Genomic DNA, 17,421 nt, shown 5'->3' with positions numbered 1-17,421 from the left:
TAACGCTAAAAAGGAGTATACAAGCCAGGCCTTGGTGGCTCACACCTGTAATCCTAGCTACTCAGGAGGCTAAGATCTGAGGATCAGAGTATAAAGCCAGACCAGGCAGGAGACTCTTATCTCCAATTAACCAGTCAAAAACCGGAAGTAGAGCTGTGGTTCAAAGTGGTAGAGCACATTAGTCTTGAGCAAAAGAGCTTAGGGACAGTGTCCAGACCCTGAGTTCAGCCTGCGGGGGATGGGAGGGTGTACAAAATTATATGCAGCCCGTATGTTCTCAGGTATATATGTGACAAAATGAGTTTCATGTTCAGATATGGGCACAATATGTTCTGATATCCCTATGATTTACCATATTGTATGAGTGTCCACCCACACGTGGGCAAGACTCACACACACTCCCAAAATCTGAAAAATATCTAATTGCCAACAATGTTGGGTAAGGGATACTCAACCTGAATAAATACACGGTGAGATGGGTGGTAAGGCTCAGACTGAAACCATTTTTGACTGTTTCTCAGCCTGTTCAACTTGCCAGTTTGGGGAAAGGAGAGTTAAGATGAGCAAATTATCTGTTTAGTCTTCTTTCTAAGCTCCAAAGACACAAAGCTCTGATGACCTTCATGACACAAATATACCTTGAATATTCACTGCATCATAAGCTTAAGTCCAGCAGGGATAAAGATGGAGATGGTCTAGAATTTATACAGTTACTAGTGGCTGGGGATATGGGTTCAGTAGCAGAGCATTTGCTTATCAGTGCTAAGTCCCTGGGATTCCATCCTCAGCATAATAGGTAGGTAAGTACGCCTACAGGCAGACAGGCAGACAGGCGGACAAGCAGGCAGGCAGGAAGGTAGTTAGGTAGGGAGGTAAGTAGTATGGAGGGAGGCAGACAGGCAGACAACTACCTCCATGTAATACCATGTGCAAATGCAAAAGATCACAGATTATACACAGTCTTATCTACACACACACACACAAAAAAAATACTTAACAAGCATCTGTCATTTACCAGACACTGTTCTAAGCATTTGGAATGTAACACTGGGAAAAAGGAAAAAAGTAACAAAGCCATCTCTGCCTTCATGGAACTTACATTGTTAGCGCTTTGTTATCATCAAGGTATTTTCCATGACCTCACTTAAGATTAAATTATTATTGCCACTATAGAGATGATACAGTGTGAACCAATAATGACAGGCAAAGAAAAGCCCAAGGTACACAAAAATGCTGCCAAAATTTTGGGTCTGAGTTTGCAATTCCGATTATTTTACACTTTGTCTCTTGAGTTTAATAAAACTGTTTTAGCCAAATAATACAAATGCACTCACAAAAGCAAGCTCCCATAAAAACAGGAACAGGAAGAGAAGCAAATGGAATAGTCTTCAAGACAAATTAAGTTTAAAAGAGTGCATATGTGTTTTATACAAGCAATATTGTAATTCATAATTTTGAAATATATCTTTTTCTTATACTGACAAATGTGGACACATGAATCCCCAATTTCATTTTTAAAATGTAAGACAATCTTCCTTGTATGGACCCCCCAAGCAGTTACTATTCAGTATACATTAATAACTCAAAGAAGAAAATTTTCAGTAACTACGTGCCAATTCCAATTTTGTTAAACAAATTCTTGTAACAAAAACTTAAAGATGAGGCACTTTTTTAAAATGTGGAAACAAAATTGTTTTGTATCTGCTTCTCTCATCCTATGAATTGCAACTAAATTACTATCTCTCCCTTCCCTCTCTTTCTGGAGTTCCTGACCTTACAAGAAGATTTGCTCTCCAGAAAATACCTTTTAAGTTTACATTGCCCAAAAACTTGCTGACAAACTCTTCTTGTGCTGGCATTATCCTTAACTATTTGCATATTTAGAACAAAACATGCTTATAGTAATATAATACATGTAAAAACTGTAAAGACAATGTATGAAAATCCAAGTTTATCAAAGAAGATGTAAATTTTAAAGACAGTGGAAATACAAAATTGTGAGAAACTAAACTTTTTACTCATTAACCCAAATTAAGACCTTTATTTCTCATCCAAAGGTTATTAATCTATTCTCCTACTTAATGAATCACATTTCTGACATTTTAATATCAACTCCTTCCATTTTCTTTCCAAGAAGTCTTCAGAAGGAAAGAAACCACATTTTTTCTTTATCTATTCAACAGGTATTAGATGATATTATGTGGAAGAGTATGAGAGATGGAGAAACAAATCAAAAGTTCCTATTTTATGTACTGCTGAGAAGAAAGGAAAAAAAATGAACAAGAAAAATACCAAAAGTACGTGCTGCTGCAGAGAGAGACAGAGACAGTTTCCAACTGTGTTTCAGCTACATGAAATACAGCCAGATGACTTTCAGATAAACTGGTCAGAAGTCTCTGATGGGATATTTAAGTCCAATCTTAGTGAAAAGAAGCCAGTAAAGAGCATAGTACCGGTAAATATAAAGGTCTTGAGGCCCGGAATAGATTTGACTTGTTGTAAAAGTCAATGTGATTACAACACTGTGAAGAAGCAGCAAAGTCATATAAGATGAGGTCAGAGACAAAAGGCAGAGTCACGCTTTGTTTAGGAATCAGCTGGTACAAGACAAGAACACTATTTACAAGATGCTCACAGAGCATACTTGAGCAAGCAACCAAGCTGAGGAAGCTATTTGTTCTTTTGGAAGTACTGGGGCTTGACCCCAGGTCTCACACTGGCCAGGCACAGAGTTATTTTTCAGGTGATTTCAACTTTCTGTTTGGGTCAGACTGGGACTATGACTCTCTTGCCTATGCCTCCCATATACCTGTTTTACAGACATGCTCTGATATATCAGGCTTGTTCAGTTCAGGTCTCACTTTATCTTTTTTAGTTTCTGCAGAGGCTCATCTTAAACTACAATCCTATCTCTACCTCCCCAGCAGCTAGGATACAGGTGTGAGCCACCTACCTGGTTTATAAAGAACAATTTTAAACTATCCATGCAAAATTATTTAATACTCCCAGCCCCCTTCTTCATGTAATCTTTTAAAGTAGCTGATAATGCTTGTTTATCATAAAATTTATCTCTTCCCACAGCATGTGAAGCGGAAAAAAAAAACTGAATAAAGCAACAAAATATACTTACATCTGGGTATTCTTTTACAGGCACATAAAGTTTCTCTTGTAACTGAACAATAGGTCCCACAGCATCAGGCAATTCTGCACTCCTTTTTTCTGTACTGCCATTTAATGTGTCATTGTACATGTCTTTCCGTACTCTGCTAATTTCTGTTGAAAGTAAAAATTTTAAATGTGTTAGACAAAAAAAAAATGTTCTTGCTAGCCCAGGAGGTTAAAAGGGGGGGGAGGGGGGAGGGGGGGGAGAGATTTCATTAATAAAATGTTAACAACTCCAATGAACAAAATGTGGCCGATTCTATCATTCTCCAACTATCATAAATCAAATTCGCACAAACCAAATAACATGTATTATCAAAATAAACTTCTGGGCCTGAGCTCTAAAACAATATGACATGGCTTATTTTACCTAAATTTTCATGTTTAAAGAGGCAAATCATTTCAAATAGCCCAAATAAAGTAAGAATACCTGCACACACACCCAAGGGAAAAAAACCCTAATATCAACCCAAGGCCCTTTTATACTTTTGAAATCTGTCTGAATGAGACGTAAACTGTAAATTTAACATTTCAGATAGCTTTACAATAGTCAAACATGTTTAATAGACAATAAACTGCAAGTATGGCAGAAGTATGTGTAAGATACACAAATTTACCAATTAAAGCTATATGAGATGCAATGTCTTAGAGAAGGTAAAGGAAGAAAACTGAATGAACATTAAGAAAAGCAACATTCAAGGAGAGATAAGTAAGATTCAAGGTGATCCAACGGTGCCAAATTCTACAAAAATGTAATAAAGGGCAAAGGGTAGTACCCACAGATAGGAGCACCAAGAAATTTCAAAGGAAGAAAGATAAGGGAAATAAAACAACTCTGGGTTAATGAATAAAATGCTAGAAAGGCCAAAACCATTGCCTTTTAAAGGGAAACTACATTACAATTCTTATGTACAACATTTTTTAAGCAAATTACTCTAGCAAAACAAATCCAATAAAGAAAATTGAACACTACTTCAAATATGTATTAAGCTTACACCAGGACAGGATTCTGGGATTGAAACATACCATAAGCATCATCCTCATTATGGTCAGTGAACAGCTATGCAATACTCACTGCACTCTATAGTAATGCCCACTCTTTTCCTTGGAATAAAGGCTTTTTTTCCAAGTAAGAGCATGTTGCATATATTCCATATAGGAAATTTCAGTCTACTGATACTAAGGAACTATAAAATACGAATGCACTCCTCAATTTTGTAACCACTTACTTAAATCAGTTAATATTCACCACAGGAAAAAGGTATAATCAAAGGTGTTCTTAGTTATCAAATCTTTTTTGGGGGAGGGGGCGGGGGGGGGGGGAAGTCCTGGGGCTTGAACTCAGGGCCTGGGCACTGTCCTTGAGCTTCTTTTGCTCAAAGCTAGCACTCTGCCAATTGACCTACAACGCCACCTCCGGCTTTTTCTAATTATGTGGTACTGAGGAATTGAACCCAGGGCATCATGCATGCTAGGTAAGTACTCTACCTCTAAGCCACGTTCCCAGACCTTAGTTATCACATCTTAATCACTCCAAAAAAAAAACAAAAAACCAAAAATTGTTCCTCAAAGCTCATCAAATATGTCTCTGGATAGCAAACAGAAACAGCATAAAAGCAAGAGAGTACCTTGGATTTGAGAATACTCACATTTTTAGTAGTTTAAAGTATATTTTAGTGTTTTATATACCATACTTGGCATAAAATATTTGTTATACTTTAAAATATAAAGTATAGTTATTTTTATCGTCTAGTTTTAGTGTTGTATCCTTCGTAATAATATCCAGTATCAAGTTAGTGTTTAACTTAACCAACAAGCATAGAAATTTTTCATTTAATTAAAACTTCGCATATATCCTTTAGTCAAGGTCTCTGTATAAAAGCATTTTAGGTATTAATTTATCATTTAAATTTCTTCTCAGAAACTCCTTAATTCTTGTTATGAAGTTAGCATAGTAGCAACATATAAATTTGACAATAATAGTCTAATCAAAAATCATATATAAGCTACAGATGGGAAACAAATAAAATCCATGAGCATATTAAAAGGAAAATGCAGCAGAATGATATGGAATTTATTACTATCAATTTAAGAACAGTTCAATATTTTACAATCTATTATAGTAAGTACCATATAATGTAACCCAATCAGGGATGGGGAAAAAATTATTTTCCAAGTAATCAATCCTAGGAAAATTAAAAGATGCAATGGTAAGTAACTTTAAAATATTCAGCAAATGACATTAAAACATAATAAGTAATACAGAACTGATAACCTTCTATACACAAAACCAAGTCAGATAATATAACACACTTACTACTTTCATTATATTTCTATAAACACCTGTGTAATTCTTTGGTTAATAACGAAATTTTGCACAGGTATGTTACCTATTGTGCCTCCAGATCCTACAAGAATGAATAAGTCAGTCCTCAGTAAGTGCTTGATGAAACCAGTGAATAAGGGGGCAAATGAATGGAGCAAGAAGCTAGGCACTAAACTAAGTAAACAAGTCATGGCCCCAACTCTGAAAGAACTTAAATATCATCTAGGAGATAGGTAAGCAGTATTCCTACTATTTTTCAGCCTTGAACATTTATCATACAACTGAAGAACATAACACAAATTATTTGCAAGACAATGTTGTTGGGAATAAGAAGATGACTAAGACATATAGTTGCAATTTTCATGAAATTTACAACCAAATTCAGTTGAATATAAGCAGCTGAGTACTGCTTCTATCAACAATGCCTTTTTGGACAGGAAACTAGCAGCAACTTCTTTTGTTCTTCATACAAACCTGAGTCAAAACAAGATCAGATTGCAATTCTAAGAGTAATTCTTTGTGATTCTCACATAATTAGAAGTCACACAATAACTCAACTGAACTTCTTTCTGATCTCTGTATCCAAGAACTTTATCCAGTATTTCCTCTATAAACCCCATGTTCAAAACCTTCCAGTCAGTTTCCATTAATATTATCCAATCAAGTTGATCTTACTATATTACAAAGAGACACAGTATCGACTTAGGAAATGTTCTAGTACTCTCATAAAGTAGTGGGTTCACAGGTTTTATACATGCATCATTCATAATTACTATGTTCTACATTCTTCTGTTGTCCAAAACTATGTATTATGCTCAAACACGCCCACCATGCCTCCACATGTCCTTCATCAACCTACAGCAGTTCTGGGAATTAAGTTTAAAACCATTAGCACAGAAAAATGTTCACTACAATAAGCTCCAAATGGAGAGTGTATCTTCCATCTAAATTTTCCCATTATCAATTTCAAAAACATCTCTGAAGTTCCTAAATGTTACAAATTTATGTTATTGAACTAATATCTGAACATCTAATATTTCATCTATTGGCTGTCATATCAAAGCCTCAAAAATAGTTGGAACCTTCTTTAACACACAAATGTCTTCTTCTAGACATGTTTTTTAATACCATCCCACTTGTTTAAACAGAGTCTAATTTGCCTAAGTCCTTCTTAAAGTACAAAATGGTTAATTCCAATCCATGTGTACACAGGAGTGTGGAAGACTGTAAGGCTGTCGGTTTCTGCGGGCAGTTCTGCTTTGGTGAAGTGAGTAAGCCTGCAGTAAGCCTAACACAATGGCACCTCAGATCCTTTGCTGCTGGTGCTAAGACAAGTCTCCATCATTCATACATCCTCAAGACATTAGCAATTTCAATTTTTTCCTGTTAGTTTTTTTTTAGCTACATGTATCCCTTCAGACTGCTGACATTTTTACAGTTTACTACTTCTGAGTTAAGAATCTAAGTCTAACTTAAGTTTTATAAAGAGTATATTCACTAGCCTGGATATCATAATACGAGCACACCTTACTAGCCACTGGATGAAATCCCACCCCTGCTGAATCCTCCCTCCCTCTATTTATTTGTTTACTATGAGACAGGGTCTGCCTATATAACACAGGCTTCCCAGGGACCTGCCTCAGCATCCCAAGTGCTGAGACTCTGTGTGTGTGTGTGTCATCACACCTGCACTTCCCCTCTGGATCCACCAGGTTAGATGGGTATGCCACAATTTTGTCATCAAGTTCATAAGCTTTGTAGCAGCAGTTAGATTCCTCCCATTTTCCATGTTTTCTTGAGTCAGTACTGTGGGATCTAATTTTTTCAAGTTTTATTATGTTAGGAAACTTTTTGTTTAGGACTGAAAATTCATTCCAGTTATATTACTTCTGTCCTCTCAAATTTGTTATTGTCTTGATTTTTTTTTCTCCCAAACTGACACTCAACTGTCAGTTCATTGTTCCAGAGAGGGAACAAGTCACTATACAGTTTTGCTTTTTGTAACTTGCTGATCATCTGCCTCAAGTAGTTCAGTTTTGTCCCTAATTAAAGGATTAATATCATTCATATATACGTCACCACGCTCAGCTCATTTTTTTGTCTTTGCTTTTACTTTATCTCAGTTACTGGATACGCAGCCCACACACAGTGATTCTTCACAATTTTGTATTTCCTTTTAAAATCTTAATTACTGCAATAACTACCAGATAAGTTACCATGTGTTACATAAGTATATCAGAATCAACAAAATAAGGAAATAATAGAGAATTGAAAAGGAGAGAGAATATAAATTACAAAATTAATCAGTCATTTCCCAAATAAGAATAAATATAAAGACAGCTAAAGTTGTATATTAAAAAATTTGCTTTCTGATTTAAATTTTTTCAACCAATTTAAACAAAACTATGAAACATAAAGAAACACTAACTCAATCATATATAAAAAAACTATAATGATATACATAGTTCTCAGAATTTGTAAAAAAAATATATATATTTTAAAGACTTTTTTAAACAGTGACGTTTCTTAAAAAAAGAAAAAGACACATCACGTACTCAGTGTTGTAGTACCTAACACCAACTTCTGAAACTAATGTTAGAGACATAGGTATTTTATTTGGGCATCTATCAGTTTTTTCTTTGGGTATTAGATTTGAAATTATCAAAAGAAAAAATGTATCACTGTAACACACTTAGAGCTAAAGTATTAAAGGAATGTAAAGATGACTATATGCCACTTATGACATATTTTTAATCCCTTTTTATTTAGGAACATAAGAACCAAATATGAGCACATATCTGCTTTATTATATAGGATACAGAGTTTGTAAGAACACTTACAATGAGTGCATCCAATCTGGACACTGGTGACTCATGCCTGTGACCCTAGCTACTCAGGTGGCTGAGATCTGAGAATCACAGTTCAAAGCCAGCCTGGGCAGGAAAGTCAGTGAGACTCATCTGAGTAATTAACCACCAAAAGGCCAGAAATGAAGCTGTGGCTCAAGTGGTCTTGAGCACAAAAAGCTGAGGGACAGCCCTTGGGCCCTGAGTTCAAGCCTCAGTTCAAACATGCACGCACACACACTCACACAAGTTAGAGAACATAAAATAAGAAAATGTAACTTTTGACTTATCATACTATAGCAAATGTTATACGATATGTTAACTGTCCTAATATTGACTACCAATGTTTCTGAAACCCCATCCTAACAAGACAGTTTTGTAGATGAACTTCAAGTCTAGGCTCCCTAAAATGACAATACAGGATGAATAAAAAGAATCTAATAAACACAAAGTAAAATAATATATTAGGAAGAACAGATTTTTTTTTAAGATGAAGATGACTGTGGCATGTTCACAGCTGTAATCATAGCGACTTAGGAGGCTGAGATCTGAAGATCAAGGTTTGAAACCAGCCCAGGCAGAAGGTCCAAGGAACTCATTTCCAATTAACTAGTCAAAAGCCAGAAGTAGTGGTGTGGCTCAAGTATTAATAATCAGCTTGGGTTAAAAAAACAAACAAACACAAAAAACAAGCACTCAAAGCCCACAAATAAATACAAGCATACATATATACTTTTAAAGTGAGGCAGCTTTCTTATTTAAACTAATTTCAATGCAATTCAATAAAAGATTACCTTTAAATCTGGTTAGTTTTATGTGTTAAACAGTAATTATTTAATTTAAAAAATTACCTTCTGGTTATTCCTTAGAATACGCTAGGCAAACTAATCCTTATCTCATCTGATAATCAACTAATTAAAAGTATTTGTAGATGAATATAAGAATATCAACAGTAAACCAGTAGATATCATCAAAACCAGGCTAACATATAATAATTTAAAACTTCTATATGCTGGACATGGATAAGGGTCTTGCTAACTTTTCTGGGCTAGGCTTTTAATCTCTGCTTCTTAAGTATGCATGTAGGTCAGTCCCTGTATTTACCTTCTTGAAATTCCAAGTCCCTAATGACTTCAAATCAGACTAAAAGTGAAACTGATCTTCTGAGCGTTAGGAAAGCTATGTCTGCATAGAAGGGGAAAATGCATTGTTTTTCCTAGATAACCGTTTCTTTGATTTTGAATTAACCTTTTCAATTATATTCCAATTTCTATCTAAGTTCAATGAAGGAAAATTCTCTACTGATAATCATGTATCACAGGTTTATATAAGTAACTCTAAATCCACAAATGAAAGTGAGTGTCAAATAACACTCACGGGTGGTACAGCAGCCCAAATAAAAGAGATCTCTCACACTAGGAAAAATCTCAGAGGACTTCTTTTAAGCCATAATAAGCAATCTATTATACACAACATTCCAAAAGGTAATGCCCTCAAGCACCAAGATTGAATTAGGAAAGAAAATAAAACCTCAGCAAAAATACCTTAGCTCTGTTTTTGTAACAACAATGCAAAGAGGCCCTCGAATACCAAAGTAATTGGAAATGAAAACATTTTAACATGTAAGCAATAAGATCCCCTCTAATTAATCCACAGTTGGTTTACTTCAGAATATCTAAGTAATGTTACACTAAGGGTAGAACTACATTTATTACATTTTTACTGCCTCCTAAAGTATATGTTCTACTCTAACACATATTAGAAAACAATCCTAATATGAGATTTAAAATGCAGATTGCAAGCACTTTTTGAGATCATTAAAAAAATGCCATCTTTTAATAAAATTTCCAAAAACAACCCAACAAAAACTCTAGTAAAAGACATTCCAAGGAAATCCTTTGCCTTCAGAGCTCCAAACACTTGTGATATAACTGCTTTCTCAACATACCAACTCCACACACTCCAAACCAAACTCCAATTAACTAAGACCTTCTGCCACTTGATCTCAAAAACAGCCAATCTAGTCACATATCCAATATCCCATTTAAAAGCAAATACTATGTACTCAATTTTCAAAATGTACACAAAACTTTGCTTCTCACCACTTCAAACTCCTGCTACTCACTCTAATTAGCCACAATTATTTATCTAATCTATTAATGCAACTTACCTGACTGACTCCCTTCCATCATCACTTGCTCTAGTTTTAACTTTGTAAAATGAGTCAGCTAAAATTCAGGAGAAATGTCAATACCCCACTCAAAACCCTGTAAAGGCCAGGAACTGGTGGCTCACACCCATGATGCTAACTACTCAGGAGGCTGCTTTGAAGCCAGACCCAGCAGAAAAGTCCATGAAACTCTTGTCTCTGATTAACTACCAGAAAACCAGAAGTCACCCTGTGGCTCAAAGTGGCAGAGCATTAGCCTTGAGCAAAAAAAAAAAAAAAAAAGGATAGCACCCAAGCCCTTGAGTTCAAGCCCAAGGAGAACTATGCTCTCCAACAAACATTTTGATCTCTGGATTCAACTTTTAAATTTTATTTTGAGAGCCCATCAGGTTTGTGTTCATGAGTTTTAGCAATACCAATTTGGGAATTCAAACTCTTTTTTATTCATTTTCAACAATGGACTCAGGACATGTTAACCAAAACCAACCTCACACACACACAATTTACTAAAGACAATGCATTTCCCAACAAAATGGAAGGAAAAAATGCTCTTTATCTTTTGGCAAATGTCTTTTAAATGTGTGCCTTGAAACAGGTAAGAGTCTCATACCATACACGGCTACCTCCTCTAAAAACACCAGTATACATTTGTGTGAGAATGGTAGTGAAGACACTAACATCTAATGATCATGAAGGTGGTTTGATGTCACACAACTTTGAGAGCCACTGCTCTGAAGATTTCTCCTCTGGGTTGAGAAAAAAGCCCAGACTGTCAAAAAGATCTAACCTTCCCCAGCCACAACTTTTCTGACCTATTCTTCTAACCAATCTAACCCTAATGCCCATTCACAGCCACAGCTACAGGAACGGAAGGATGTACTGGTCCTCCCCTAGGATGGCTGTTCCCTAAAGCAGTATAGCTCCTACCATTACCTCCTCCTAATCTCCGTGTCAATGTCAATTCCTCAAGACTCACCTTGCCAATCCCCAGTAACACTCCAGATCCTCTTTATCTTATTCAACTTATTCCCACAACTATTAGTGCTAATACACTACATCACGTATACTGACTGTTCCCCACATAAAATATAAACTGAGTGAAACTGTAGCATTGTTTTTGCCTTTTGCTGGATTTCCTAATCACAGTCCCTTTGAATAAATTATTAGGACTATTAGCACAAAAACATATGAAGCTATAAAACATTCTTGTAATTTCACATAAGCATCAATAGTGATATTTGCTTGACAACTCTACTATCCTATTCTCTTCCCTTTTAAAGTAACATACTGCATTACTCTTCTTTAAAAGATTTTTTTTTTTTTGGCCAGTCCTGGGCCTTGGACTCAGGGCCCGAGCACTGTCCCTGGCTTCTTCCCGCTCAAGGCTAGCACTCTGCCACTTGAGCCACAGCGCCGCTTCTGGCCGTTTTCTGTATATGTGGTGCTGGGGAATCGAACCTAGGGCCTCGTGAATCCGAGGCAGGCACTCTTGCCACTAGGCTATATCCCCAGCCCCTTTAAAAGATTCTTTATGCCAGATTTATGAGCATTAAAATGCTACAATGTTAAGTTCCTCCAGTGAGCCTCACATCAGATCAGATAAAATGCACAGTAGCAAAAAAAGTAAATTAACATAAACTAAGACCCTAACTGATAATAAAAATGCTGCTCCTACAAATCAAGATTGAACCCCAAAGACTGTTATGACTGATTGAACAAGTTTTTTTTTTCTTAACCCTCTATTTGCAGTCAGCACAATCCTGATCAACACTCTATGCAAATACTTAGATGTTCAGAATAATGAAATAAATGCTTTTTAATTTCTTTAATGTATAGTATATATAGACCATAGCTAAAATGGAGAATAGCCTGAGTAAAGTATCACCTGAATATTTTCACCAAGTGTCCTAATAATCAATAGTCTGGTACTGGTACAACAGTACGTACCAGTATAGTGACAGAATTAGGCAAAACTCCAGGGATATAGGAATAACCAAATACAGACAGGAGCCCTGCTCCATCGGAACTAAGTGAACAAAAAATAACAGATGGAGCAGACTACTGGATTCTTGAAGAAGTACCTCAACATACTGTATTTCTTCATGTAAAGTAAGGAAGGGGAACCTGTTTTCCACCAGCAGCCATTTGGATATTTATAACATACTCATAGACCATATAAAATTATCAATATAAGGGCTGGGAATATGGCCTAATGGTAGAGTGCTTGCCTCCTATACATGAAGCTCTAGGTTCCATTCCTCAGCACTACACATATAGAAAAAGCCAAAAGTGACACCGTAGTTCAAGTGGTAGCGTGCTAAGTGCCTTGAGCAAAAAAAGAAGCCAGGGACAGTGCTGAGGCCCTGAGTTCAAGCTCCAGAACTGGCAAATATATATGCACGAGCACTGCGCGCGCGTGCGCGCGCGCGCGCACACACACACACACACACACACATCAATATAGGCAGCTAGGCCAGGCAGCTGGCAAGAAAAGCTTGTATGTCTATTCCCTCATGTACCAAATTATTTCTGGGGCCTTATGCGGTAGGACTCTTTATTTATAAGAAAGGATTGTTAAACTAATTGCAAAATAAATAAAGTCTGAAATCTATGGCTTTATTTGGATGCTACTATATGAAAAACAAGACTCTAAACACTTACCCCCTCATTTTAATGATTATAATGGAAAGGAGAACACAAGTGGGGAAAGGATGCATTATCTATCTACTTGATGATACAATATTATGTTGATGGATCTAATGTAAGAAAAGAAGCTTATCAGATAAGCTTCTGTTCACCTCCAGTACATTTTATCCCAAGATTTAGTTTGGGAAAACTAAAAGCTCTAGTTTTCTGACTTCTAATCTCATCCCTGCACGGGACCATACACACATACATACATACACACATACATACATACATACACACATACATACATACACACACACACACACATATATTCATGTTTATATTTCAGAGGTACTGGGGTTTGAACTCAGGAGCTTTGTGCTTGGCTAAACACATCCTCTACCACCACTACCACACCTTCAAGCCTTGCTTTTTGCTAACTATTTTTGAAACAGGGTCTCAACTTGTTGGCCAGACCCAAACTTGGACGGTGATCTGCCTATTGCTGGGATAACAGACACAAGCCACTACATTCAGCCTCATTTAATTTAGGAGTCATCTCAAGGACTTTCCTGGCCAGATTTTCCTGGATCCGCCATCCTCCCTAACTCAGCCTCGCACCTAGCTTAGGATGATAAAAGGCACATGCCACCATACCAAGCTATGGATTGAGAAAGGGGTCTCATGAACTTTTCTGCCTGATCTGATCTCAAACTGACATCCTCCCATTCCCAGTCTTCCAAGTACCTAGGTTTACAGTCAAGTCATCAGGACTGCTATTTTAAGTAATGGTGATGAATTTCCAAGCCAGCAGTTCTGTTTTCCTGGTTCAGGGTACTTTCTTTTTTATTCAAGATAGTGGCCAATGAATAGTTATTCATGTCAGAGCAGTCACACACTAAGACTTATACAAGTTACCATTCAAATTAGTACAAGTTCCTTGAAAAAAAATAGGAAAATTTCACAGTAAAAAGTTCCAGAAAGTAAAACAGTTAAGTGCCACTAGCTCACATATGTAATCCTAGCTACTCAGGAGGCTGAGATCATGGTTCAAAGCCAGCCCAGGGAGATAAATCCAAGAGACTCTTAGCTCCAATTAACCAGGAAAAAAAGCAAAAAACTTGAAGTGTAGCTCAAGTGGTATAGCACCAACATGAATAAAAAAAGACTGAAGTACATGGCCCCTCAGTTCCAGCCTCAGTACTGACACATATACACACACACACACACACACACTCTCTCTCTCTCTTTTTCCAGTAGAAACCCCTAAAAAGTTGTTTTTGTTTTTGTTTTTTAAGCAATGGAGTGGGGGCAATTAATCTCTCAGGAAATCCATAGGTTCCAGAGCTATTAGTTGTCACCATTAGTAAGAGGTGAACAGACCACTTAAATGTAACCAGATTTAAAAACTAATCCTCTTTAAGTAAGTATATACTAAATGGAATAAGTGGTGAGAGAAACTTAAAACATTCTGAATATCCAGTTGCTTTCTTTTTTCTTATGAAAAGACTATCCCTGTCAAATAAAGTAAGCCATTTACCGAATCAAAGCTTCTTTACAGGTGTACTTATAGGAACTACAAATAACTGGTTGTGTAGCATTAGACTCTCCAAAGTCAGTTTTCTTCTTAACAATCACAAGCTAGGTAAATTTCATTCTCTAAAAATTCACAAAATAAAAGATGAATTTATTTGTGAGATATATATATATATATATATATATATATATATATACATACACACACGTGGGGGGGGTGGTACTGGATGAAGGGAATTTGAATTCAGGGCCTCATGCTTGCTTGGCTGGCTCCAGATCATTTGAGCTACATGTAGCCTTCAGCCTCATACACACTTGATACAAACAACTTGAAACTAATTTATAAATAGACCCTTGAGATCCATGGATATAAGGTTCCAAAGGAGACTGTTACTAAAAAAAAAAAAAAAAGAGTGAATGCTCAGGATTCACAAAGCAGTACTGCTGAGTTTATTGTTCTCATAATGTTGCCTAACTTCCTCTAAAGACATGCCACCTTTCAGCAAATGCAACTTTACCATTAAACTTTTTACTTTGGTTGGGAGCACCATTTGCTTTTTGGAAGATTCATTTTTGCAAAAGGGTAGGGATGCACTGAGTAGATGATGCAATGATTGAAGCAGAGCTGACAGATGACATGGGACTAGGTGCAAGCTTCTCCACATCAATGGAGCTGTTGTGCAACCAGGAATTTAAATTCATTGTTTCCAAAATTTCTTCTGGTGTTATGACTGATTAATGACTTCCCTTGGTCAACAACAAGATGACCAACTATCTGTATGATAGATCACAGGATGAAGGAGTTAAAAAGATAAAGGGTTAAATACCCTGAACATAGTGGGTCATGAGTTAATTTATTCATAAGAAAGTTCAGATTCTCATAATAGAAACTTCACCATTCTGTGTTGAAGTTTTATAACATGCAGTTTAAATGTAAATAAAACAGACTATATTCTACCAATTATTATTCATAAAATTGGAGTATTCTAAGTCTTGAGACTGCAATTCCTCACAAGCATGCAAGAAATGTAAAATACATGGCAAAACACCTCAAAATATAGAAAATGGATTTCAATTCATTAAGAATACCATGTGCTGAAATATTAAAAGCAGTATTTTAAATATTTAATAAAATTAAAAATGTGCCCAAGTCTTTATGTATATTGCTTATGCAACTTTAAACCAACTACCTATGGCTTTTAGAAATACTCAGTGTCATTCATCTAAACTAAACAGGCCAAACAAAATACTCTATGATTCCTATGTTCTCCTCAATGTCGAAATGGGTGGATAAATTTAAAGCCTGTTCTCTCGAGTTGCTTTATAGGCAATTTTCTCCCAGTATCAAGGTCTGAAATTTCCATTTGGCTGCCAGTTTGCGATTAAATTCATCACCTTTATTATAAAAATGTGCTTTACTTCATGGCCTGCTGCACAAGAACTATAAGAAAAACATTTTTCACTGCTAAAGGCAAAATCATTCTAAGCAACCACCACATTCACTTTAGACACTGGCTTTTTCAACCTGATGAAGCAGCCTATAGTTTCCTGGGAAAAACTGTAACAAGGGTGTACCCTATACAAATTGAATTCTATACAAATAGCATGCTTTATGGTCTTGGTTTAAAGCTGACCAAATTTCCATTTATTTATTTTGTAGTGCTAAAGACTGAGCCCAGGGCCTTGCTCTATATTTTGGGGACCATATGCCCAGCCCTTAACATTTCTTATGTGGAGATTCATTAATATTTTGAGTAAATCTCAATCTGAAAATCAATATATAGAGAGTATTTCTGCAGTTTAATGAAAAGGCAATCATTTTAAGTATCAGAAAAAAATAAGTTCCCACCTTTTACTCCATTACTTACAAGTTCATGGTTTACTTCATAGTTTAAACTTTTACCATCTGGGCAAATAGTCAATGGTCAAAGGTAGGTTTGCATCACACTTCTAACTGACTTTAGTTTCCTAATAAGTCACAATATAAAAGGGGAATCTGAAAATAAGTTTTTCTGAAATAATGGCAAGAGCTAATCACTAAGATATATACTTAGAGAAGGTGTATTACTCATTTGTGAAATTTAATAAAGACTATATAATTAACTTTTAACAAACTTGGCCAGTAAATCAATATTAAAATCTTATAAACGTGGCATTTTTTCACTTTAAAAATGCACAGAACTAAATCTCACATTATGTTAAACCTGTACATAAAAACAATTGTCAAATTACATAATATGTGAACCTAGAAGAAATGTTCCATCTTGCTATTAGAGAATAAGGTGGCACTTTCAAAGTAAGCTGAGCGTGCTACTGTGAGCAGCAGTTAAGGCTCTGCACTTTGTTTTCATTTTTCTCTCCATACCATTGTATGGCTCCTTGAGGTATGGACCATGTCTTACTTATCTTTGTATCCACAGCATCCAAGATGGTGCTGGACTTTTTCAAAGGAAAACAGAAAAACTATTTGTTGCTAAGTGCTCGTTGTATTACAACAGGAGTTTTGTTTGCTAAACTATACAAAATCACAAATCCATTAAACCAGTGAGTATTAATTTACAACGAGCATTGTTAATAAAATATAAAAATACTAGGTTGGATCATAGGTACTACTGACAGACAACACTGGAAAACTTTCAGTTTAGCTTTAAATATTTATGTAGATGCACATATACTATTTCATAACAAGTAACTTTGTAACAATTAAAACATTTTAGTCATGCTATCTTGTGGTCCAAAATGTTAGAATACAC

General features: G+C 35.9%; 1 protein-coding gene across 6 annotated transcripts in view; it reads right to left on the bottom strand.

Annotated features, from left to right (window-relative positions):
• Positions 1-17,421, bottom strand: part of Qki (QKI, KH domain containing RNA binding) — a 119,946-nt gene that overhangs the window by 87,075 nt on the left and 15,450 nt on the right. For all 6 annotated transcript variants that reach the window (XR_007212164.1, XM_048354415.1, XM_048354418.1 and 3 more), the window contains exon 2: positions 3,131-3,273. Coding sequence is in view for 5 of the 6 variants with exons in the window: in XM_048354415.1 (XP_048210372.1) it covers positions 3,131-3,273 (143 nt within the window). In the remaining variant the exon portion in view is untranslated. The remainder of the gene's footprint in view (positions 1-3,130; positions 3,274-17,421) is intronic.

Source organism: Perognathus longimembris, chromosome 9, assembly GCF_023159225.1.
Source record: "Perognathus longimembris pacificus isolate PPM17 chromosome 9, ASM2315922v1, whole genome shotgun sequence".
NCBI classification, from domain to species: domain Eukaryota; kingdom Metazoa; phylum Chordata; class Mammalia; order Rodentia; family Heteromyidae; genus Perognathus; species Perognathus longimembris.
The sequence above is the reverse complement of the archived record's forward strand: the minus strand, read 5'-3'. Positions and strand labels throughout refer to the sequence as shown.